Consider the following 26,808-nt stretch of genomic DNA (forward strand, 5'->3'; position numbering starts at 1 on the left):
GTCAACCTTCACAGAAAGATCTACTGGATAACATGCCATTCTAGAAACTGCAGATTACTGATCTGTGGCAGTACTGAAAATAGTACTTAGTAATATGATCTGGCTGAGGAACCTCTTTGTTTATAAGAAAATGTAGTACAGCTTTTTTTTTTTTTTTTGGTCTACCTATTTTATCTTACATAAAACTTCATAGAAAGCATCCCTAATGAGAAAATGCAAAGTGCTCCAAGCTCTGAATCTTTTTGAGCATCAACCTGATGTCACAAGTAGAGAATTCCACACCTAACTTCATGTGATAGGTCACCTGTCAAACTGTAGGCACATTTTAAATATCGTATAAAACTACCTTCAGGTTATGTGTATAAAGACTTACATGAAACACAAAGAAATTTTGTATTTGGTCTTGGGTCCCATACCCAATATATCTCATTATGTATATGCAAAAATTCTACAACTCTCAAAAAAAATCAGAGACAATTCTGTCCCAAGTGTTTACCGTAAGAAATATTTAAATTGTGTCTTTTATTACTAAATAGTATGAGCAGGAGACAACCATGGAACTCACGGCCTTATCCCCTTGAGTCACCTCACAAAGCCTTATTCAAACTCTCCACCTTCCCACTGGCCTTAGGCCTGCCCAAGTTCCCCCCAAGTACAGAGACGGAGTTAGGCCCAAGAATGGGATGACACTGCCCATTGCACACACCATTCAGCAATGCAAAAGACACAGAATGTTCAGGACTGTTCTTCTAGGCTTCATGATAATCGTGAAGGCTTAGCACATCTACATGACCACATCCACGCTATACGACTGCTCTCTATATAGATGTTAGATTGTATAAATGTACTCACTTATGGACCATTTTAAAACTATAAATGTGATGGCTCAATTTCACACATGATGTCTGCAGTAACAAAAAACAGAGGCTAATTTTTAATCACTGTTGATTACATTTTAAAACAATATACTCAATAGATCCTTCTCCAATATATATGTAGATTCATTACATATGTATATATATATTCATTTTATATACATGTGTATGTGTGTGTGTGTGTGTGTGTGTGTGTGTGTGTATTTATTATATATTCGGCGAAGGATCTATTGAGTATGTTGAATCATTTCCAGGAGAAGTGCCTCTAAATATAAAGCACTAGGCTCAACCGGACAATAAATACACTGTTTTATCTGCATTTCTAGACTTCTTGGATACTCTTAAGTGTATCTGTCATACTTGTTCCAATTAACAATTGAACCCATAGCTTTAATTGCCACCATATTCCATCTGAACAAATACTAGCACATTGTTTTGAAATAAAACTACTTATTATACAATTTAAAATATTTAAACTTATGATTTTACTACTTTCAAGTAAGCTCATTCGATTTCCCAACTGGATATTGCTAGACACTCTCAAATATTATTAAGATCAGAACTTGAGTTCCTTGACTAGGATAAAGGTCATGTTTAGATTCACCATCTCTTAAGTCAAGGCTGTCAGTCACAGGCTAACTGTCCTCCTCACCTATGTAGTCAGGAGCTTTTGACTTGTGTGTTCACTGATGTGTTCCCAATTCATAAGGGTACCTGGCACATAGGATGCTCTCCACAGATGCTTGTAAGATGAATGAATGAATGAATGATGGCAGTGAATCTTTAATTTCATTAGTTATAAACAATAGTCCCCCTAAAGGTTATTTCAATCCTTGGCAAACTTACCCAAAGTTAGCTTTCCTTTCGAGAAGTGAAACAAAACATACAAACATGTTTTTCAGTAAAAGCTTAAGCAGCAAACAATGCCTTAGATATAAGAAACAGGTAAGTAGTATTTAAAGTCATACTTTAATGTTAATGGAGAGTTAATCAAAAAATTTAAGCCACACTAGCCCTCAATGGGGATTCAGTTTACAGAGATGATACGTATATATGGTTTTCTATGATTAGCAAAATGAAATCTAACTTACACATTATATATATATGTTAAAAATTCATGATACTTAGTATTTATAAAATATGAAGTAAACACATACTGTGAGTTTCACTTTTAAACACCTATGTTTTGGTCATCAAATGATTTCAAAGAGGAAATTAGTGGTTTCTGCATCCCTTAGAAGAGATTGAATGCTGAAATGGAAATGGAAAACCCGAGCCCCGTGAAGTGAATTATTATCCTACCTTGATGTGCTGAATTCCACCCATGTTCATCCAGGCCTGTGCTTGATCTGGATTTAGTGCTACAGCTGCCTTATAGCTCTAAATAAATAAGAAATACCAGGTTAGGAAATGAGATCCCACCTTCAACACTACAAGATTGCAGAACGCTTCCTGCACAAGTGAAAATTTAAATGGTTAATAGAATGAATCTAGTCACCACTCCTGGTTCAGGAGAGTCCCCATTCATTTATGCTATTTTTCAAAATTGATGATTATAAAGTGAAGGAAACTGAAATGTGTAATTTCCCAGCAGAGCTAACATGTGCTCTTAAAGAGACTGAGGATGAATACAGGGAATCCAGGTGATTTCTATAATAGCACACCACTTCCCACTGGCCTTGACCTGCAAGAAAACTGTACTCTTGGCTTTATTCATGATAATGCAGTTGGAGAGAAGAAGCCTTTTCAAAATCATAGAATCTGATCTGGGGGCTGGGAATGTAGCTCCATGGTAGCACTCAATAAATAAATAAATAAATAAATAAATAAATAAATAAATAAATAAATAAATAAGAGTTTCCTAAACAGCTTAATTCCAGTGTAGCACTCCATTCTATAACATCACTGACCTCCCTATCCAGCCTGTGCTTAAATTCTTAAAACAGATGCTTATTGCATCTATTTTACTAGTAGATAGTTTTAAACAGCAATTTTGTTTTTATTCTATCATATGAACCATCTTCAAATGTTCCAAAAGAATTATCTCTTAAGCATATTCTTTTGTCTGAATATTATATATTCTATAAAATGCAGTACCAGTGAGGTCTATTTTTAACCTTATGTGAATTGTTTTACATCAGAAGTATGCTCACCATGAAATCCTAACTTTCGGAGTACTCACCTTAAATAAGGCAGAGGCTTTACAAACCTAAGGATCTGTGTGTATTTTAAAGCTGTTTGGTATTTTTATTAGCGAGAAACAAGTCCATTAAATAAAATCTAGTCTATTTTTCTCTACATCAGTTTTAGGAGAAATAAGTAAATGATGAGAAATTATATATTTTTAAAAGCCACTAAAATAAACCTAAAGGCATGTCTCTTGGGTTAATTTATATTAGCAGAGATGGGAGTGTAGAATAGAAGTTAAGAGCTAGATTCAAACCATGGCTCCATCTCTTATACCAGTGTGACCTTAATCTAAGTTAAATGACCTATGAGTCTCAGTTTACAAAAGTATAAAGTGGTGACAACTGCTCTGTTTTTCTTATACAATGTGACATCTGTGACTTCATACAAGTAAATCATACACAGATATGCTAATTAACTACTGTTGGTTTTGAACCTACTGCCACACTTCTTTGAATCTAACCACTCCAGATAATGACTATCTGAGCCACTGGAAAAACAACTATGAAATTACCTTTGCTTTCAATACTATGTAATTAAGATACAGATAAATAGTTTAAATACTCATAAATTACTGTATAATATAAATATCTGTAGTTAACTTACCAGTAATGATATTATCACATTAATTACAAATAAATTAGGAAGGAAGGTACTAGAAGCATTCAAAAGGCAAAGAAAACCCACAATTTCTGAGAAAAATGCTTGCAATGTTTCAGAGAAAAATGCCACCATTTCTATCTTAAGGGTTCACATTCACATTAGTTCACATATCTTTACATGTTTTCAATAATATTTTAAAAAGTAAACACTCATGTGTTTATTTTTCAACACCATTACATCATTTGAGATTTTCTCCACAATATACTTGGGTATAATTTTTGCAATCTCATTAATCTAACTGTTGGCTGGACACAAGGAAAAAAAAGTATGGTAATTTAGTAAATAACATCAGTAAAACTTCTACTGATGTTCACTTGTGTCTTCTGCAGAATCTTCATTAAATACTACAGGAGTATTCATTTTAATCTGCAAATTTAATACCATATCTTTAGGTGTTTTTACCTCAAAAGCTTTGTCAAGAAGGTTCTGCTCTCTTAGTTGGTTTCCTTTTGTGAAATAAAGTTCAGATACAACTTTTGGGTCCTTTGGTTTCAGCTGGAGAGCCTTGTCTATAGCATCAAGTGCCTACACAGATGGGAAATAAAGGGCAGAATAAATGCACATTGGATAAAGGAAATCTTACTTAAATAATAAAATTCATAAAACTCTTTGTTCAGGTGTGTTGGCTCATGGGTGTCCAACAATCAAAATACATTCTCCATTCTCCATGAAATTCTCATTGAGATTTGATGACCTTAACAAAAATAACATCTTTATACCCCAGGTTTCCCAATTATAAACCAGTGACAACCGGTTTATAGGGAAGTTGTGCAATACAGCTGAAAGGAAGCAAGATCTGGGGTCAGATGTTTGCCCTGACCACATGTCTGTCTGGACAATTCAACAGCCTCCTCCCTGGTCCCCTCAGCCCCAGCACCACAGCTCCTCTGCAGCAGACACCCTTTAACACACACATCTGATCAAGTTGCTTTTCTCCTCAGAAACACCAGAGCTTCTTCCAGGATGAGAAATGAAGCCATGAGCCCTGCCCAGGGGTCTAGTTCCAGCCACCCATTTGCATCTCATGCTGTGCTCCTGTTCTCTCAGGCCCACTTCTCAGCCAGGCCCCTTATTGCTGTGCATGTGCTGTTCCCATCACAATCCCCTCCCACCACTACCACCCTCAGCTCCTTTTGCTTAATAACTGCTCTTATCAGCCAACCCTAACCTACTGACTCCCTAGACCAGTATATATAGTAAGGAGACCCCATGATATGTTCTTTGGGACACCATATCTCTTTATGATATCACTGAGCTGAGTTATAACCACGTTTGTTTTGTGTACTTGTTTAATTTCTGTCTTCTTTTCTACTGTTAGTTCCATGAGGATAAGACAGTGATCTTTTGTTTTTCTTCATACCATTTTTTGGTTGAGCCTACCACAGTGTCTGGCACATATTGAGCACTCAACAAATATTTTATTGAGTCAGCTCAAGAATTTCCTGGTTATGTGACTTTTAAAATGAAAATAAACAGGAGCATTTGCAACACTGCCCTGCCTTTTAGGGTCATTAAGAAGTTTGCATAAAACTGTATTAGAAGAAGCATGGAAAATGACAAAGTATACAAATGTTAGACTTTCAGAACTAGCTAACAGCAGAGATAAGAGCACACAATATATTTAGAATAAGGAGGACCCAAGAATATAGTATTTCAAAGGGACATCTTAGGAGTTAAAGGGATATCCGTGAAAAGCTTGCATGAGCTAGGACAGGCCCGCTGGTGATGTTCAAGACTTCTTGGCCTTATAAATGTGTAAACTGGAGAACCATTCAGGTGAACACACTTTCTACTCGAGTCCAACCAACTCTCAGCAGTGACCTTCCCTACCTTGTCATGGTGCTCCTGCTTGCTATAGATTGCTGACAAGAGGCGGTAACATTCGAGGCATCCAGTCTCCTCTGACACAATGTGACTGGTCATCTTCTCAGCTTCTTTCGTCTGACCCATCACAGCCAAAACCTGAGCCTGCAAACCCACATGAACCTTGGCTTAGAAGATAGTTGGTTAACCCCAAATGGAAGCATTCAGAAAACAATCTTGACAAAAACACTCAGCATCTATTTAGTGACTCACAGAGAAGGCTGAACTACCAGCTTATAGGTTTTAGTTTTTGTGGTTCTTTGTTCCTTTATTTATTTAGGTATGTGCATATATTTGTGTCTGAATCGCAGAAATGTCAAAGACACCCAATGAAATGGTTGGTGCCTCTTACAAAATATTGAGGGAATATGTCTGAAGATAAATAATTTCCTGATTCCAACAATCTGTTTTTAAGAATTTGTTTGTAATAACAAGTTTGACATAGTACATCTAAGGAAGAATGAAACTCTGAATAAAAATATTGATATTCATGTTATTTTTCCTGAGTTTGGTGGCTGTACTGCAGTTACATTGGAAAAGGTCCTTGTTCTTAGGAACTATATGCAAAAGTACCTAGAGATAAAGGGGTTTGATATCTATAATTAACCAACAAGAGTTAGAAAAATTATACCATGTGCTAATAATAGTATAATAACATTCATAAACATCTAAATATATATAGGTTTACACATATGTATATACACATATGCATACATAATTGTTAAAAATTGATTGAGCTGGGTGAATAGGTCCATGGGAATTTTTAAGCTATTTTTATAACTTTTTAATTTTATGATGGCTCTGATGGAACCCAGGGCATTATACATGCTAGACAAATCACTGCTACCAAGCTATATCTGCATCCTTACAACTATTTTGTAAGTCTAAGGGTATTCTGAAGCAAAAACACCAAATATTTTTGGTGCCCCTGTCTTTTGTGAGTGGTAGTGACCTTGATTCTATGAAGACTCACGCAATGGGCTCCCGTTCTGTGGCCTGGTGACTACAGCGCGCCCTGATGCCCATTGTGCTTGTGTTCCCAGCTTTATGTGCCCTCCTCCTCCTGCTCACCAGTGCCAGGCGGAGCTCCCTCTGTGAAGGCTGAAGTGCTGCAGCTTCCCGGTAAATCTGCAAAGCCTCTTCATAGCGGCCAGTGTTGTAATACAGTGCTCCCAGAGGCGACAATATCTCAGCTTTGCGTGCCACCTGCAGGGCACTGAGTTTGGAGAAAGGCAAATTGACACTTTCCTTCTAACAGGCACATTTCTGAAGGCCTAAACTTAGATTTAGGGAGGACTGTCCAAGGTTTGAGATGATTAAGATTAAAAAAAAAAAGGATAATAATGACACTCTCTGAATATAAAGATGTATCTGGTGACCTGCCAACATGGCAACTGAGTCCCAAAGGTCTTTTCCCTTGCTGTTGACAGATAGGTCTGTTCTTATTCTGATGTCTGTGCAGTCTTTCTTCTATTCCCATCATGAAATTGATATGTGTGGTTTAGGTTGCAGTCCATGGATTAACTGTAGTGGAAATTAAATTCAAACCCTAGCTATAAGTGTCATGACCTAACCAGTAATAAGAAAAGTCTCTAAGGATACCGTTTTTTATTGCTGAACTATTATCTTTGGAAATAAGAATCTGTATCACCTGAACTGGCAAAATCTGCCAGTCTTCTGAAAGCCTGTTTGTTCCAATGAATTACAAAGTTGGTGGCAATTGCTGAGGTCTCTGGCAACGTGAAAGCAAAGAAAAGGAACTGTACCGTTTGTACCATTCTTCAGCCATGCTGTTCTCCCCCAGGGATCGGTAGAGTCTGCCCAGGTTCACCATGGCCACGTGATGACTTGGGCTGAGTCTAATGGCCTGTTGGTAATGGGCCACTGCTTTCTCTGGAGAGCCTGCAACCAATGACGGTTTGGTAAGAGCAGAACATGTCTCAATTGTGAGATACAGTATTATCTGTATAATTCTTCCTCAGTATTACGGTCAGACCAACAATGATTCAATCTGTATTTTAGCTTACCTTTTGGCTTCTCCTTACTCTAACTTTGGACCATTTCCCTTTTCATTCACACTTTCAAAAAATTAGTAATAAAAGGTAGCAAAACGAATGTTTACTATATGTATTACATTAGTCAAACTGTTTCTGGGCACCACCTTTGTTCATATGAGGTTTTGAGATTATCAGCAATTGTTATTTATCCAGTTGTACAAAAATTAGATTTGGCTATTATGGAAAGAAAACTGTCCTGAGGCAATTTCTAAGGGTCTGTCTAAATCACTATACTGAGGACAGTTACTGAGGCACTGTATGTATAAGCTCCATCTTGAAAATCTCTTTTTTAAATCATACATTTTTATTTAAATGGCATTTGTTTAATGTGACTTTAAACATAATAATAATGCCAATTTGTATTTATTTGAGGCATTATAAAATTTATTATTTATATATTTCAGTATACTTCCCAGTTATATGATCCTGCAGGTGTTTTGGATACTGTTTAGCTGCCTTTTGATATAATTTGCTGTGTCTTGGGATTTAAAAAATATTTAAAACAAAAACAAAAGTACCACTTTACAGATATAAAGATATATTTACAGATATACAGATATATCTTACAGATACAGGCATTAAAGTGCAAAGACATAAGAGACTTGACAAGCAAGAAAAAAGGCCAGAATGAAAATCAAACCTCTCTGGTCTGAGAAGGTTCCCCCAAGAAGTTTCCTAGTTAAACCAGCTAAATGAATGAACTTCAGAATACCCTAAAGTTCTAAATGGGAAAGGAATCTTTATTATCTGCAAGGAAATTTTCTCACATACACCCTCTTTGAATACAAGTTTGACTAGGATGATCCAAAACATACCATGTCACAGAGAGACCTGTGAATTGTCATTGTCATTTACAGGATATGTAGAGTATGTTATGGTTTGGATTTGAGGTGTCCACCCATATCTCATGTGAAACAAGGCAAGAAAATTGAGGTGAAATGACTGGGTTATGAGAGCCTTAACCTAATCAGGGCATTAACCTGCTGATATGGGTGGTAATGGCAGTCAGTTAGGGTAGGGCTGCAGGAAATGGGTCACTGGGGGTGTGAGTACACGTTTTATCTGTGGTGAGTGGAGCTCTCCCTTTGCTTCCTGGTGGCTACGTCCTAAGCTGCTTTCCTCTATCACACTTTTCTGCCATGGTGTTCTGCATCATCTCAGGCAGAGCAATGAAGCCGGCCATCTATGGACTGAGACCTCTGAAACCATGAGCACCCCCAAAACTTTTCCTCCTCTAAAATTGTTCCTGTTGGTTGTTTGGTCACAGTGGAGGAAAAAGCTGACTAAAACTGCGTGTGACTCTGTCTTGTTGAAATAAAAAGAAGAGGGTTAAATTAGGCCCACAAGAGGTCTCTTTGGATCTTTATATCTTATGACAATTTATCGTGTGGCTAATCAACCAGCAGGTGGCACTCTACATCAATTTTACATGCAAAAATAAGGTTAAGTTTCCTAGATACATAAGAATGTAAATTTATATTCTGTAAAACAGAAGAGCTTCACATATCCTGGAAAATAAAAAACTTTCAAGCATTTCATATTGGGAAAAAATAATTAAGAGTGAATTTTACCGCAGGGCATCCAGTCTAGCAGTCAACAAGAACAAAGTGGTATTTTTGCATTCAATTCAAATATCATTTCATGACTTGTAAGTATTCATTACATGCCAATAGTATATGGGGCTCGGCACAAATCATAAAATAGAATTCCTTCCCGTAACCTTTTGTATTAAATAAGTATATTTTATTTAGTACCTGTCATAGGAGAATACTGCATCAATTATAATAATGTACTTTCTGTAAAACATATCAAGGAGGGAACAATGAAACAATTCTGAAGGCTTTTTTAAAAAAATCAATTATATAAAAGAATCTACCATCTGCTGGTAACTTGATCCAGAGATGGGTACTGTATCACTGTGGAGGAGCATTTCATCTTCATAGATTTATAAACTTGTACAAATGATACCCAAAGAAAGCTGAGCCTCATTAACTCCTGGAGGATACTTCCTGCCACCTGAGGAGTTTTCCTCAGAGACATGATTATAAGAAGGGGCAGAGTTTACTAAACTGAGCCCGAAGACTGACATGACAGCCCCCAGGTACAATGTGACTGGCAGCACAGCGAGCTTCCTGCCAAGACACTGGATTTTATTTCTGAGGGATTTTTTGGGTTACCCCCTTTTGCCTGATAAATAGTATTATCTAATCTCCACACAGAAGGTTCTCTTTTAATTTCACTTACCAGAATCAACTAAGAAAACTCCATAGTTGTTGTGTAAATCTGAGCTGTCTGGACAGTTCTTTATTCCTGCCTGGTATATTTCTTCAGCTTCCTTAAATCTTTCCTTTAAAAAAGGGACAAAAAAAAAAAAACCATGAAAAAGTGCTTTAAACATGATAGCAAACTGAGTATTGTGAGTGGAGAAAGCAGAACGAATTTACTGAGCACGTACTGTATGATAAACACTAAGATAAAACATTGTGAACTCTGCCTGAATTAAGGTGAATTACTAACTATGCACAAGTGCCTACAATACATAGCTGTGCTTAGTTCCTTTAGGGCAAACAAGCTGATGTTTAATATTATGGAACATCTAAGTGGACTGTGGAAAAGGCTTGAAAACTACTGTTTGAAAGAGATGTCCTTCACCTCTGTAATTCTTAGTAAACAATGAATGTGCTTAGAAGTGGGGATCTGGCTCGGAGGCATTTGAATAGACAGCACTATTTTTTTAAAAGGATCTATATTACAAGGTGTGTATTGGGAAGTTTTTTAAGGGAAGAAGGAAGGGGAGACTGTTGCAGATTATGGGGAGGGCTTGACCTCATCCTTTCTTTCCTTCCAATATGTCTATGGTTTACCAAACTACTTGCTACTCCCCTTATTAAACCTGTGCCCCCCCTTTTTTTTAAATCTCTGAGCTGTTCCCTCCTAGAGTAGTATGTCTATTCAAGAGTATCCCTCCAGCCTGGGTGGGGAAGTGGGGCTACTGGCCACACTTCCAATGGACAATTTTCTAATTGCCCTCATGTTCTATTTATCTAAAGATCACCCTAAATGCTTTAATAGTCATGAATTAACTTTTAGGCACATCTTTCACAACCATCAGAGATCATACTTTCTTTTACAATACAGTAGTTAAAATCTAATTAACCTGAGGTTCTATGAATTATCCACCAAGAAACAATTTTATTTCCTAGTACAGGTAAAAGGAAATGATGCAGAATAAAGCACAGAACAACTGTTTCCTTAAGATGTTCTCTACATGAACATTTCCCAAAACTACTATAAGTTACTACTCCTGAGCCCTCTGCCAGGAAAGGGAAGGTGAAGCACAGGTTTCTCAGATGTGGCACCTTAAGTCTATAAATAAAAATGTTAGATATTCATACCAAGTGCTACAACAGGTCAGGACTCAGATTTGATTTAACCTAGAAAGGTGATAGAAACTTTGTCCTCTATAGAATGACCAATGCCATCTGCTTGAATTCACATATTTAAGCACCATTAAGGAAAAGGTGAGGTATCTCTTTGACAAAAGTGGGGTTTCAGGCTTTTAAAAATATGTTCTTTTTTACTGCCAAACTCAACAAATTACCAAACTCAAAAAAGTTAAAGATGAATGAAAATCATTTTTTAAATTTTTTTAGTTATACATGGGCACAATATCTTTATTTTGTTTATTTATTTTTATGTGGTGCTGAGAATCGAACCCAGGGTCTCATGTGAGAGGCAAATGCTCTACCGCTGAGCCATAACCCCAGCCCCCCCCACCAATGAAAATCTTAAAGTATTTCCATTCAATCTACTGAAAAAGGGAAGAATTAAAAAATATTATCCATGGAGTGGCCGACAACCCAGTGTGTGTGTGTGTGTGTGTGTGTGTGTGTGTGTATGTATGTCTATAAAAAGATGATAGGCAGAATGTAAATTACATAAAACTCCAATAAAATTGATATTTAGAAAGTAGCACTGGGTATTCATTCACTTATCCATCCATTCAACATAGGTTAGCTACAATCTCAGTAATTAAGAATTGGGCCCTTGGTACTTGAGTACAATGGATTAGCATCCTGGTCCCTATTTACCCCTGTGAGACTTTAATCTCTCTGCATTAAATATAAAACAGGAATAACAATAGAACCTCTCTCACAGGGTTGTGAAAATTAAATGGGTCAAAACATGTGAAACACTCAGAACAATGTGTACTACATATTCAGCCCTTTGTTTACATGTAGTTATTATTCTTAGTCTGATCACTAGAAGTTTTACTAGTGCTGGCTGGTTTTTCCACTTACAGGGTTAGGAGATAGATGCCTAAGACACAGAGATGATGACAACATAGTAGTTCTACTCAAAGACCAATGAACTAACAAACACAATGCAATGTGAGCAGTTGACTAATGAGATAAGCACAAGATGCTCTTGAGTTTGGGTACCCTAGAGTTGTTACTGCAGCCACATCAGACATCACAACCATTTCCAAGAGGCATCTTAGCCAAGGATTACAAGTTCCTATGCAAATAACTCTGTATGAGAAATAATGAACTAACTCAGGTGTATTTTCTTTCAATTTTTCTTAATCACCTTCAAGTACAGAAGTCAAGGAACACTTAATATCTTACTTAGCAGCAATCAGAGAAAAATACCCCGGATAATCCAAACTGAAAATCTTGATTTGCCTGTTTTACTATTTGATCGGTGTTAGGGTTTGAAACCGTCATCTTTGTTTTTAAAGGATCATATTTTCAATCTTACATGACAATTTTACAGGATGCAGTAACATGATAAAATACAAATTTCACAACTAATGTTGAAAACTACAATGGATAAGATTTGCAGCAAACAACAACAAAAAAGTGAGATCACAGATTAGAATTGGCAAGAACATTAATGGACACAAGTTTACCACAATTTTAAACCAAAGGGTACTCAGAGATTAAAATTCTTAGCTAAAGTCTCACAGCTACCTGGCGACAGAGCGTAGAATCTAGGTTCTAAGTGGACATACAAGGAATTGGTGACCCCTGAATAAAAGCAGGATTTCTGAAAATAAACCAGGATGGCTCAAAACTAATTGCTCAAAAGTTACACTTTTGGATATTCATCCATCCATGCATCTGCAATCTCAATAGGTACTTGGTGAGCACGCTTCATGTGCTACATACAAGTGGAAACACCACAGGGTACCACACAGACACATCCCTGTCCTCATAGACAAGCAAGAGGGCTTCACAACAAGGAGGATCACAGCTAAGCTTGTCAGAGAGGAGAAGCACAAGGTATTGGTGAAGCAGCCAGGAGAGGCACCCAGACCTGGAATTAGAAGGACTGGACACCTGTCATACCTGAGGGTCCTTGTTACCATTCACTTCAGCAGCTATGGAACATAAAGATGTGCCTGAAAAAAAATCTGCTTCTATTAGATCTTCAAAACATCTCTACAACCAAACCAGGTTAGTTGGAATGTGTTTTTCCTGAAAAGAATAAAATTGATGTCCTCACAGTCTCCCTGGTTCAAGTCAAATACAACAGTAAACAGCAGTTTTCAAGTGTAATTAGTTTTGCCTGATTGAATTTTACTCTCCCCCTTTCATACTGCCTCAAAATAGGCAGAGACTACATTTTCATCTAAAACTTCTCTATTGTTTTAGGGTGTATAACTGAGTTTCTAGTAGAAAAATAATTTTCAAAGTCCAAAGAAGTAATGGGATTTAGAAGACCATGTGTGTCAAGAGCAGTAATCACATCCCTGTGCCCTCGGTGGCCCCCAACAGAAGTGTTGAGGCTCTATGAAAAATGTCTTCAATATTTGTCTTTCCTTTCCTTTCACAAGGAATGATTAACTCCACTTAAGAAAAGAACAAAGTGAAAACACCACTACAGGAGAAAAAAACACCTTACAGGTGCTTAAAACGAGTTTTCCCTTTCCTGGAAGGACAACACATTCATCTTGAGTAGTGGTATTATTTAATCCTTGAAGCTCAATTTCAAGCCCTCACTTTCATTTACCTCCTCTGGCTAGAAGTCCTGAATCATGTCTGATGGTTCCTGATTTCTACAGACTTGAAAGTTCCAAAGGAAAGGAAAATAAGCTATTCACAGGACAACTTTAATTAAAGATATAAGTGATGCAGAGAATGTTCCTGACAGGTAACAGTGGGTACTGTACCCCCGGACCCCCAACCAAACACAGCATGAAGTCAGCCTTCCAGGGCACAAACCTGGTCAACACCCACTCTTTATACATGCTATAATTACCTAAGACGGCATGTGTTTTACCACGAGGAAGGGAAAGTAGGAAGCAGAGGTTCTGAAAAAGAACTCCTAACTGTAATTAACTCTTTTGGGCAAAGTGATATATCTGTAACATCTTCTTTATAGTTCAGATTGCAGCAACCAGCAGACAGACATTGGCTTATGGCTTAATGTAGCAACTCTCAAGCTTCTTGATTTTAGGAACCTTTGCAGCTCTAAAAATTACTAGGAGACCAAAGAGCTTTTGTTTATGTGGACTACATATATCAATATTAATCATATTAGAAAAGAAGCTGAGAATTAAAAAAATTATTTATTAGCTTGTTTAAAATAATAACAAACAGCATTTACATGCAGTTTTTTATATTTACTATTTATAATTTTACTATTTATAATAATAAAGATTACTAATATTTATTCATTTATATTTTCACAAATCTCCTTAATGTTTGAGTTAGTAGAAGAGACCTTATTCTCCTATCTGATTTTGTGTCAATCAATGATTTTTATATGGCTTTTGTTGTTGAGGGTGGTGAAGTGTGTGAGGAAAACCTGGCTTCACATAGGTATTTATATGGTTAGTAAAGGGGACAGTATTTAAATAGCTTTTCCATTCTTGCAGATATGTCACGTAGCCACAAAAATACTAGAGTACTCATGAGGGATAGGGAGTGAAATAGCCATCAGGAAAACTGCACAGACCTTCTTAGATCCCTTCTTGGAGCAGCTGGCTTAATGGATGGCCCAGAGCAATATGCACTTACTGTTTGCAAGGTGAGGAGTCAGGCATCCCAGAGTGGTAAAGGACCAATAGAAAAAAAGAAGCTTCCCTAGGGCCCCAACATCATGGCTAGACTGCTTTCTACAAGTACTTCTGGTCTAACCCATGATGTAAAGTCACAGAGCCAGGAGGCCCCTTCCCATTTAGCCAAATGAGGACTTATAATTATGAACCTGAGAAGCTAAGGACCAATGGATCTTTAAACTCATGTGAATGGCTTTGCCAAAAACTATTCAAGAAACAGGGATTCCAAAGATAAAGCAGAGACAAATGCTTTCTCACTCTCTTGTTTTTATTTTCTTTACAAAATTGTTCCTCCACCCCTAAGTCATCAACAAGGACATTTATGAGAAACATTCTATCAATATTTGATGTTTAACCATCTTTCACATCTGACTGAGATGAATCAACTCATTTGGCAGTCCACCAAGGAAATTTAGATATTTTCTAATCCTGGATTTTCTCATCCCTAGCAGAGTGTGATCAACACCACTCTGTGATAATTTAAGTAAAAGAGAAACAACCACTTTACAGAGCAAATGCCAAGAGCAAGCAATGAAAATAAAAGCCCAAGAGAAAGCATTAACAGTGAGCACCTACAGGAGCAAGGCCTTCCTGAGCCCAGGAAAAGAGAGGAAAACCCACATTACATAAAATCACACCTTCCTGCTTCCAGAGGCTTTTCTTGTTGTCATTGTGCCCCCATTCTTTACACTTCCCTAGAAAGGAAAAGTTCACTGTTGCAAAAAAAGAAGAAGAAAGGAAAAAATAACCTAAATAATCAACCATTAGCATGTTATTATGGTCTATTCCTTCTGGCCAGGAAGGTTGTCCTTTTATTTTTACTTAGCTGATGTATCTCAGGTCTTCAGGCTTCAGATTAGACACCACCCCTGTGCCTCTTTCTCACATTAGGTTATTTAAAAACTTATTAAGCCCCACATTTTCAATTCTATGAACATAACAAAGATTCAAACATTATTTCAAAGTGACCATAAGTGATATACTTATTGCTTGATTTTTTCTTAATTGGTATTTCATCTGGGAATGATGGGATACAAGGGGTATATATTCCTGCAGGTACTTGTCCTCTGCATATTTTCTGACTTGTGTTTGCTGTTGGGGAGGGGTCATAATTCCTCACTTAAGGGTAGCCTTCCCTCCTAGATTCTATGCTCCCTAAAGGTAAGGCACAGACTTTGCTACTTCAAATCTGTAGTGCTTAGTGGTATGTAGGTGCTCAATACATATGTGTTGGATGATGAAGTCAACACATTTTTACATCCGGATCCAGTTCCAAGTTGACTTAGCTACACAAGGAAGTGGTCTGTATGGCTGCATCCACCAAGAAGATGGAATTTGTTGAAGGAGAGAAATTGAACCTCTTTTTTGACATAGAGTTCTAACTTATATTTTATTGTTCCGATTTTCTTTTCACTCTGAGATGAAGTTGCATCCCAAAATACATGAAAGAAAAATATTTTAAGTGTTACCATTTTAATTAATTGAGTTTTTCAACAGGCTATAAACCTGGGGCTAGTAATAGTTTACAATGGGTCAGAGTCATAAACAACGTTAATTTTATTTCCTTTACTGCTAGTGTACTGCAAAGCTATATAATCTATGGTAAGAGTAGGGTGGTTAAAAGTGACAGAGGGCTTGTAAATATTTACAATTGGGTCTGCAACACTGGAGTGCAGCCAGAGCTGAATGTTAATGGAGAACCAGAAGAAAATGACAAGCCAGAGACCACCCTGGAGGCAGATCCAAGAGTTTATCTGCTGTTCTCTGATTTCTTGATGTCTTTGCTGCAGCAGACACAGAGGGCATTAACTTCTGGAAGCCTTGTGTATCTGACCTGTAGGGTATCTCACACTCCCTAGTTTTTGGATCACATCTCCTCTCCCTTTCACCCCCCCCCCCCCCCGCATCCATCTCCATTAACCATGGCCCATTACACAGTCTAGTCATGGGACCCCAGAGCTATGCTGGCAAGAACTCCAGAGACCAGATTTCAGGCCTGGTCCTGCACGAACTATCTGTATGACTGTGGACAGACACTTGGTTCTGTGTGCCTTACATTTTTATCTATAAAATGAGAAGGTCTCCCCTATACTCATCTTCATTTTCCCCTCTTCAAAATTACCTGCTCACAATAGGGTTTCATCAATGTTAATTTATGCTTTTTATACACACATAGACATGGATTTTACTTGTATCATCCTAAGCATAATAATCAAATATATAATTTGTATTGAAAACACACTTGAATTTTTAAAATTAGAGTCAGCATGCAGTGGCAGAAATTAATTGTCCAACTAATATTTTTATGCAATAAGATGGTTATCTTTTTATATGTCATAACTGACCACAGATAAACTTTTTATGTTTTAACATCTTATATTTGGGTATTTATAGCCCATGATCAAGTCTCTAAAACCACAGATATTCTAACATTAGTGTTTGTTTTGTTGGCTATTCCCTTTTAGTTTAGTGTTTGCTTTTAGTTTTTGATTTTTGCAAACTACACTAGAAGACTAAATTTGGCCAGTTCATTTTGCAAGTTTCATTTAAACTTTTTAAATTTTACTTTGCTTATATAATTTGTGGCAATAAATAAGAAGTAGGCTGTTATATGGCCTGCTTGTTATTTCTTGTGTATAATTAGTACTACAGATTGCTTCCAAATTATGTAAAACTAAGTAGAAAGGTCCTTGCTGGTGTCTATACAAAACACAATTAGGATTTGTGCTACTTATACCTATGATCAAAGGTATTAGAAGAAAACCACTAGCAAACCACTAAATTATAAATATTTAAATGCAGATTATTATGATAAACAGTCAGTTAATGGTCTTTACATGTTTACCCCGGCATGATTTATGATTGGCATCTGATCTAGAATTTAGTTTGTTTCTACACCAAAGAAACAGGTCAGCAAAAAATATAACCTTCCTCAATTCTTTTCAGAATTGGTTAGCTAATACTGAATAATTATGTACAAAAGGCTCTGCGAATTCACTAAAAATTATCCCCAGAAATAAATGTACGAATTCTGAAAAAAAAAAAAACAATAGGGTTTCATTTACTTGGAGTCCTAAAACTATCTTCCTAGCCCTAATCCCTTTCTGTGTCATTTTCATTTAAATGTTCCAATGACATTCCAGTACACTGCTGGTGGAAGAGGAAATTGGTACCACTCTTTTGGAAAGCAATGTAGTAACATGTCAAGAGTCATGAAATATGTGTATATTTTTTGGCATGAAAATTCTACTTCTAGGAATATATCATTAGGAAATGATTCAAAATATTGTTTTCAAAAAGTCCCTAGAAAGGAAAAGTTCACTGTTGCAAAAAAAAAGAAGGAAAAAATAACCTAAATAGTCAACAATTAGCATGTTATTATGTAAACTACAGTCTCTTCTTTTGAATTAGTAAATAACCATTAAAATGGTAATTATAAAGGGCCATACTGCACTATGAAAAAGTGAATAATATTATGCATAATTTTAATGTCAATAATATTATGCATAATTTTATAAGACCCCAAATATATGAAATATAAGTAGAAAAACAACATAAATATATTAAAAAGATTTGCATGATATAAAAAATGATATTTTTTGTTTTTAGATATTTTATTAAGGGTGAAAAGAATATTCTATTTTTTCTGATTTTTCACACTTTTGTGTCTATATGAGTTGTGTAGCTGGGGAAAAAGAATAAACTGATCTCATTTCCTTCCTAAATTCTGGTTTTCCTCTTGTCTCCCATGGCTAAAAGTGGCCGTGAGTCCCTTAGATGCTCTGCTCTGGAGTTCTCAATGAACCTTTCATTTTCTTTCAACCTGCACAGGCTGATAGTCCCCCTTTGTACAATGGTCTGTCCATTCCCTCACCACCTAAAACAAGGCTCTTAGTTACTCACACCAGAATTCAATTTTAAACTTCTTCCAAAATAACCCCACGTATTTCCACAAGGTTTTCGGCCTTCCATGTCTGAAACCCCCTCTTCAGATATTTAGCTTTGCTTTCTATTACCTATCAATTTCAGGCCTGGGGTGCATCATGAGCCTTAATACGCTTTAACCATGCAATGTCTTTCCAACTTATTAACCTAATTTTCAGATTTCCCCTTCTCAAATCATCTACTTTGCCCCAATAGATATACTTGCTATGTTTAGGTTCAAACAGAGCAAGGAATACGATATGTAGTTCCAGACAAATCCTAGATGGGCTTATTACATGAATGGTCTCACTGGCACAGAGGATGGGAGAGTATCAGTAGATAGCATGTTTGCAACAGGAGCCAGGAATAATGAATACACCTTGCTTCCTTTTTTGATGGAATCACAATCTGGCATCAGGGCAAGTATTTCAGCAGGTGTCTGACAAAGTGTTTTTGAAACCTCCTTGAAGAGAAGACTGAGAGAAGTGAGCTAGATGATAATATAAATCAATAAGTTAACCAAATGTTGAAGAAGTCTACCCAAAGATTCCGGGGTAAGAGGGAGGCCAACCTGAAGAGAAGGTTCTACAGGTTGGCTATCTGGTTTTCCATCTGCTACCGAGCTCTGCAACAATTTTTAAAAAACTAGAGACATAATAAAAAATTAGTAGCTATTCTTATCAAATTTTCCAATTGAAATACCTGGGAAGGGTAGACAATATGTTGAAAGTCAGGAAAAAAATGCTCTCGAATCAGAAACTTAAGGATGATATAAAGAACTTGAAATTAAATTCAGATAAAGAATTCAAAATCTTTTCACATACATTGCGAAAACTTGCCTGCACAATGGGTGGCTTCATTTCAGTGATCATTTTAGCATTAGATTGGTCCACAACCATATAAAGCATGGGCCATGCATGTGGACAGATGGTGGCACTGGAAGATGACGGGCTCAGTGAGGGTTGACCCAGGTTTGTGAGTGTTGCTTTCATATTCTCTGGGTATCTGAAATTTTGGGAGGCTGTTAAATAAAGTGGTGCCACGCCACCAAGAAATGGATTCCTTTGCTACCAAAGAATGTTAAGCCAGGTGGATCTTCCTTAGCAGTTTCTCTGTGCCTTGCTTGTATATCTGAAGCATTCCTCCATGACTAAAGAATCCAAAACATGAAGAGGAGATGGTGCAAGTTGGAGAGGGGGAGGCCACCCTGAATTAGACCCAACAGCTGCTCCATCTCTTTCATATTAAAATCAATTACCTAAAGGGGCAGAAGAAAGAACCCTTCAATCATTCAGTGAGATTCCTAGGTCTCACAGCATTTTACATCCACATCTAAAGTAGGAAAGACTTCCAAAAGATATGACCTTTGTATGTAAGAAAAGAGCCTGGTCTTAGTCATAATTTTTTTTTTTTTTAACGATTGTTCACAGCTTCCATTACGTGAAATGCAATAACTTACATCAATTTGCCATCACAGTTCACAAAAATGAAATTTATCAAGAAATCAATTTTAAATCAGCCATCTGGCACTTTTTAAACAAAGCTGAGGAAAAAGGATATATGTTGACCTATTCAAAATTCCACTTGAAAACTGCTTTTGCTTTTATTTAATGAAAAAAACAAAACAAAACAAAAAAAACAAAATCTAAGCAACTTCTATCTGCTATAATATTTGTTAAAAGTAAGAATGAATATAAAGACCGTGAAGGATGGGATAAAATAAATTTGGGGGTCACTAAATATCAGGATCATTTTTAAATAGTAACTTTCCATGAACTTAGAATTCATCAATTTAGAGAAGGAATACAACTGAAACTTGGGAAATTTATTAAGGCAAATTATTTTTCACATATTAATACTTTATTTGTATGGAAATAATTATACTAATCATGGTGTTAATAGTTATTAACTAATTAAATTATTCATTAAAATATCCATTAGCACTAAGTTGATATTCAAGAAGATAATCTTAAATATTTCTAAAATGTTAGAGCATTAGATACAAGAAGTTAACTCAGAATATATCAATTTTCAGACTTGGAAACTGAGGCCCAGAGAGGTAACAGACTCTGCCTATGCTGTTGGTTACTGTGAGGTGAAAAAGGAAAATGCTATTAAATGCTGTCAACATCACACCACAGGTAACTGAATCTCAAAGTAAGTTAAGTCAAGAGATGCTGTGTGAAAGCTTGCATCACTACGTTAAGCCCTAAGAAGAAACAGGTGTAGAAAAAAATCACTAGTTTTCTTAAGCTCTCAGTGTGAAGAAGATAAACCTAAAACACTAAAAGTCAATATAAGGCTGAAATTTAAATGCAAGATATTAATTCAAAAAAATAACAATACACAATTAGTTGTTATGGATTCCCATAAATGGAACCCTTTGGAAAGATAAATCACCATAAAATGTGGAGGAAATGAAAGTTGAACTGATTTTGAAGAATGGGGAGGGTTTAGAAGAACAGAAAGAAATAATACCCAGTGGCTCAGTAGGCTGAGGCAGGAGGATCACCAATTCAAAGCCAGCTTCAGCAACAGCAAGGTGCTAAGCAACTCAGTGAGACTCTGTCTCTAAATAAAATACAAAATAGGGCTGGGGATGTGGCTCAGTGATGGGATGTCCCTGAGTTCAATCCTTGGTACCAATAAAACAAAACAAACAAACAACAACAAAATAACTTGTTGGATTGTCACTGGTATGGTAAAGTGATATGAATTAACATCAAGGTAATTAATGGAATATTACTCAGCAATAAAAGAGAATAAAATCATGGCATTTGCAGGTAAATGAAAGGAGTTAGAGAAGATAATGCTAAGTGAAGTTAGCCAATCCCAAAAAACCAAATGCCGAATGTTTTCTTTGGTATAAGGAGGCTGATTCATAGTGGGATAGGGAGAGGAAGCATGGGAGGAATATATGAACTCTAGATAGGGCAGAGGGGTTGGAGGGGAAGGGAGGGGGCATGGGGTTAGAAATGATGGTGCAACGTGATGATCATTATTATCCAAAGTACAGGTATGAAGACATGAATTGGTGTGAATTGTGTATACAACAAGAGATATGAAAAATTGTGCTCTATGGGTGTAATAAGAATTGTAATGCATTCCACTGTCACATATAAATAAAAAAAGAGCAATTAAATGTTTATCTGCCCTGATAAGCTGGGGAAAAAATGAACTGGGAACTGTTAATATAATGCTTGATTTATTTAGTTATACCTCATTATTCCACAAAGAAAGGCAGCTTTAAAAAATATACAACATAAACTGAATAAAATAAATGGTTTTAAAAATGACAAACCCAAGAGTAAAAATGCACACAGAGTAAATCAGACTATGCAGTCTAGAAGGTTGTCAGCTGGAAGTGAGTCGAGGCAAGATGGAGGGGGAAGAGGGGAGAGTGAACCCTTTCTAGCAGTTTCAGGGTTTTTCATGCCCTGGTTTCAAAATAAAACAAACCAACCAACCCTTGTTATGTATGAGAAGTTCAGCCTTCTTTAATGCTAAAACATGAGACAATTTGTCCTTCAAGTGTTCATAAAGAAGTCACTGAAATATAATTATGTCCAAAAAAAAAGTCACTGAAAGATGTCTTGGGTGATGGCCTATGGTTATAATGGATAATTTCTCATGGCCGTGTTTCACACTGGCTCTCGGGGTCAGACAGGATCATCATGCTGAGACACAATTCCATTATAACACTGTGGCCTACATGCCCAGCTCCACTTGCGGTATAAGAGTAAAATTCAGAAAATGTACCATAGTAGAGGACCACATGTCACTCATTTATTCACTTGACAAAAATCTACTGATCACATACAGTATGACAGACATGGGAATACTGCATGGATAAAACCACAATTCTCATAAAGACCAAGAATATGCAAATGTATGTTAGATGGTGATAAATACTATGGGAAAGTAAAGCAGGACAAAATGACAGAGAACATCCAGGCAGTGGAAAGTTGCTATTTACATATAAGAGTCATCATAGAAGACACCTTTGACATGGTAACACATGGACAAAAACTGACATGATGTGAAGAAACTCTGAGCCTTCTGGGAGAGAAATGTGCCAGGCAGAGAGAACAGTTCCTGTAAGGGTCCCCAGAGAGAAGCTTGTCATGCTTGAGCTACTGCGAGACCACTGGCAAGAGAGAGGCAGGATGAGGATCTTAGGAAAATGAAGGAGCCAGAAACCAACCTCAGATCAAAAATATTCTTAAGAAAAATTGAATTTGTACTGATTTTTTTTTTTGGTAGGGGGTGGTTACTGGAAATTGAAGCCAAGAGTGCTTAACCACTGAGCCACATCTTCAGACCTTCTTATTTTTTATTTAAGTTCCTTAGGGCTCTGCTAAGTTGCCAAGGCTGGCTTTGAACTTGTGATCCTCCTGCCTCAGCCTCTGGAGCCCCCGAGATTGGTGTGCACCACTGCACTTGGCTTGTACTCATTTTTTTTATTCCCTGAACAGTACAGTATAACAACTATTTGCATATCATTGTCATTGTATTAGGTAATACAACTAATCTAGAGATGTGTATGGGTTAATATGCAAATACTATAACATTGCATATTAAGTACTTGAGCATCCACAGAGTTGGGTATCTAAGGGGGATAATGAGGATGACTTATTAAAGCAAGAAAACTACTTTCATAATTTCCATCACTTAACTACTCATAGAATGTCCTAATTTTGCTTCTTGGTGGAACTTTTTTTAAAATGGTGGAGTTTTTTTAAAATGCAAATTGCACCCTAAGTAACTGCCTCATCAAAATAATTTCTTATGTTTAAGCCAAATGAATACTGCAAGGCATCTAGCAAAGATGTTGTGCATGATTTCAAAGACAATCTGGCAATTGTGACAGCATAATCCACTGTCTATCAAGGGCACCTCCAAGTGTCAACAAAATTATTTCATCAATTTAGAGAGGTTGACATCTCTCCACTTTTCCATAGCAAGGGGTCATGTGTCCAGAATTCTGAAAAGTGGTTTCAAATCACTTTGAGAGTGAAGAGGAGGAGATTCAACACAAACCTGTTTTATGCCATGAGAAATTTCTCTTAGAATGCCATCAAACCTGCTATCTCCTAACAGGTATTGAGACACAGGGTCTTCAAGATTGTCATTAATTTGTTCCCTATTGAATTCAGAGACCTCAATCCATTGTCAATTCCCCAGAAAAATATGACAAGTAAACAGCAATAAAAACAGCAAGTCCCAAAGTGACAGAAAACATATTAATGGTCAGTAAGACACCACCTTTGTCTAAAGGTCACCTACACTGTGAAGAAAATATTAGAATGAGAAAACTAGGCTTCTCATATCTGTCAGGAAGAAAAGTGACATAGAGAGATTAGGTGTCCAATGTAAGTTTACCAACCATTAGTCAAATCATTAGTACAAAAATTTATGTAACATTAATTTATACACTTAACAGTCACATTTAAAAAATACGGTGTGAAATTAAATGGAAACAATTACCTGCTCAGCCAATAATGAAGCTAAGCTTGAATATGCATCTGCAAACTCTGGGCCATATTTAATGGAATCCTTCAGAAGAGTGATAGCTTCTTCTTTCTTCTCCTGGGACCTATAGACAATAAGTGGGGTAGGGGCATCTTTTATTAATACTTTGTTTAAATTCTCTGATTAGACTTCAAAATCTCATTTCCTTTTAGCAAAGATTGCTCATTCATTCTGGATTTTATGGCAAATGAATCAAACCTGGCTGTCTCAAGGTGCTAACAGCTTCTTTTTGTCTCTGGATTCTCCTCTGGAATGTGATATAAAGATGCAGGTTATTCATTCATTTTTTTCTACCTTCTACAATGTACTTTGGGGAGTTTTACGTAATAGTTTTATGAGTTGGTGAACAAGAAATGCTGACCCTCAGAAGAGTAATTTTGGGGCCATTACCTAGGTGGCATGGGAAACAGTTTACCATGATGTGGAAGATGGTATGGACACCTGTTTCTGGCTGCACCACTTCTAGCTGTGTTCCTAACAATAGCTGAGCCCCCCACCAGGGACAAGCCAGGCCAGACTGCCAGTGTTAATCTTTGGTTTTATATCTAAGGGAAGAAAAGTTTCACACATGAAATTAGAAAATACTGTGACCACTGATCAGCAAATAATAATGAGCTATTTTATCATATTTTTATTGAAAATGGGGACTGATTCAGTAATAGGTACTGCAACTTCAGCAGAACTCCTCCACCAGTTATCAAAGGCCATGAGAGTGGCTCCTGCTATAACCCCCTACAGGTTCAGTCTCTGTAGGATGAAGTTATGTAGAGGGAAGTTGTTACCGTTTGGAAGCGAGGTGTCCCTGAAAAGCTCACATGTAAGACAACGCAAGAAGGTTTGGAGGAAAAATGATCGAGTCACACACACAGACTTAATCCGATCAGTGAATTAATCTCCCAATGGAATTGAGTGGTAACTGAAGGCAGGTGGGGGTGTTGCTGGAGGAAGTAGGGCACTGGGGACATGGCTTTGGGGATATATTTGTATCTGGAGATACAAATTGTAATTGGAGACCTTTCGCATTCTCTGCTTCCTGATCATCATGTGAACTGGTTCCCTCTGCCACACTCTTCTGCCATGATGTTCTGCTTCACCTTGAGCCCTGAGGAATCAAGTCTGCTGTCTATGAATTGAGACCTCTGAAACCATGAGCCCCTAAATAAACTTTTCCTCCTCTATAATTGTTCTGGTTGGGTCCTTTTAGTCACAGCAGTGAAAAAACTGACTAAAACAGAAGCTAATACTGACTCACATGTATGAGTTCTTAAGCTGCCAGAGCAGCTTGCAACAAGTTGATTTCACCTGGACGGGACAGATGGAGGGTACGGGGGCCGGGGGGGATTCATGATTCCAATACAGACCTTGGATTTATGGGTTCAATTTAGTAAACATTTACCATTGTCTGTTATATGCCAGGCACTTAGCTATTTCCCAAGGGAGGTGGTTTTCCATACTATATCTACTTCTTGGGATCTAGCTAACTCCTAATAGGATTCTCTGATGCACGGTCCTATCTTTGAAAACAAGTTGCTCAACACCTGTGTCCTTAAGTGAATGGTCCTTGGGATGTGGCTTTAAAATTGCAGGATTATAATAAATCTGTATTACATCTTTCTTAAAGCTTTCTTGTTGATTCATCCAGTCAATAAAAATTTCAAAAGTGTCTTTACGTCTATGGAAGCCATTAGGATTACATATATTCAGGTTTCTATTCTAAACTATACCTTGAAGTAATTCTTCCATTTGCTCACTTTTTTAAAAATGCAAATGTATGTTTTAATCCTGGTAATTTGACTATTGATTTTATGGTTAGCAGAACTCTTTCTCTGACGATTTCATAAATCTTTATAAACATTAATTTGGAAATCATCCTAAAATCCAAAGGAAGATGCAGATTTAGGAGATGAAGGCTGAAATTAAGTCTCACAAGGCATTATTTAGTCAGATACTCTTTAAAATAAGAAGAGGGAAAAAAACCCACTAAAATGATAGTAAAGATTTAATGGTTTTCATTTGTCATAACTTATATCAGTTAAAATGGAAACTGAGACTTTTTACAAATGAACTCAGCAAGATTAATTACCACTTAACATGGTCTATGAATGCAAATACTTGAGGTTGTCCATTAACATTCATGTGATACAATGGAAAAGTTATCATCACAGTTATTCAAAGGAACTCAGATTTCTTTGTGAAAAATGGTATCTCTAAAATTCCTTAAGGAACTTGTTGCTTTCAAGAAAAATGTTTCATCCTGTGATCAGCTCAGTGATGAGAATTTTATAAGACGCAAAGACTCTGGCAGAGAGGACTCTTCCTCTTGGCTCTGTACTTTTGGATGATTCTGGTTTGTCTGGGAACTTTTGAGAATCACTAGACACCAAGGGTCAGACTAACAGATGTCACATGCCACTTTGACAGATACTTTGCAATGCTTTTAAAAGAAAGTCCAAACATTCCATAAGTAGTAATTTTGTTTTTGTTTCTACAAGGGAGACAAATTGAGAGGATATTTCTTCTACAGTCCTGTTGCTCACCATTTGGTGGGAACTTGTATCATAGGTGTGGTTTTGGCTTAAAAATTTACAGCAGTTAATTTGTCCACATAGAACTTTACAACATGATTACCATGTGAAGTTAA

At 36.8% G+C, this 26,808-nt stretch overlaps 1 protein-coding gene across 3 annotated transcripts in view; it reads right to left on the minus strand.

The window, feature by feature from the left end:
• The window catches only part of TMTC1 (transmembrane O-mannosyltransferase targeting cadherins 1), a 260,026-nt gene that overhangs the window by 4,838 nt on the left and 228,380 nt on the right, over nucleotides 1-26,808 (minus strand). For all 3 annotated transcript variants that reach the window (XM_081310209.1, XM_081310208.1, XM_081310207.1), the window contains 7 exons: nucleotides 24,123-24,231; nucleotides 9,890-9,992; nucleotides 7,355-7,490; nucleotides 6,660-6,804; nucleotides 5,556-5,693; nucleotides 4,128-4,250; nucleotides 2,178-2,255 (listed from right to left, as the gene is read on the minus strand). In XM_081310209.1, coding sequence (XP_081166335.1) covers nucleotides 2,178-2,255; nucleotides 4,128-4,250; nucleotides 5,556-5,693; nucleotides 6,660-6,804; nucleotides 7,355-7,490; nucleotides 9,890-9,992; nucleotides 24,123-24,231 — 832 coding nt within the window. The remainder of the gene's footprint in view (nucleotides 1-2,177; nucleotides 2,256-4,127; nucleotides 4,251-5,555; nucleotides 5,694-6,659; nucleotides 6,805-7,354; nucleotides 7,491-9,889; nucleotides 9,993-24,122; nucleotides 24,232-26,808) is intronic.

This window comes from Spermophilus citellus (assembly GCF_964194105.1).
Source record: "Spermophilus citellus genome assembly, chromosome: 10".
In the NCBI taxonomy this organism is placed as follows: Eukaryota; Metazoa; Chordata; class Mammalia; order Rodentia; family Sciuridae; genus Spermophilus; species Spermophilus citellus.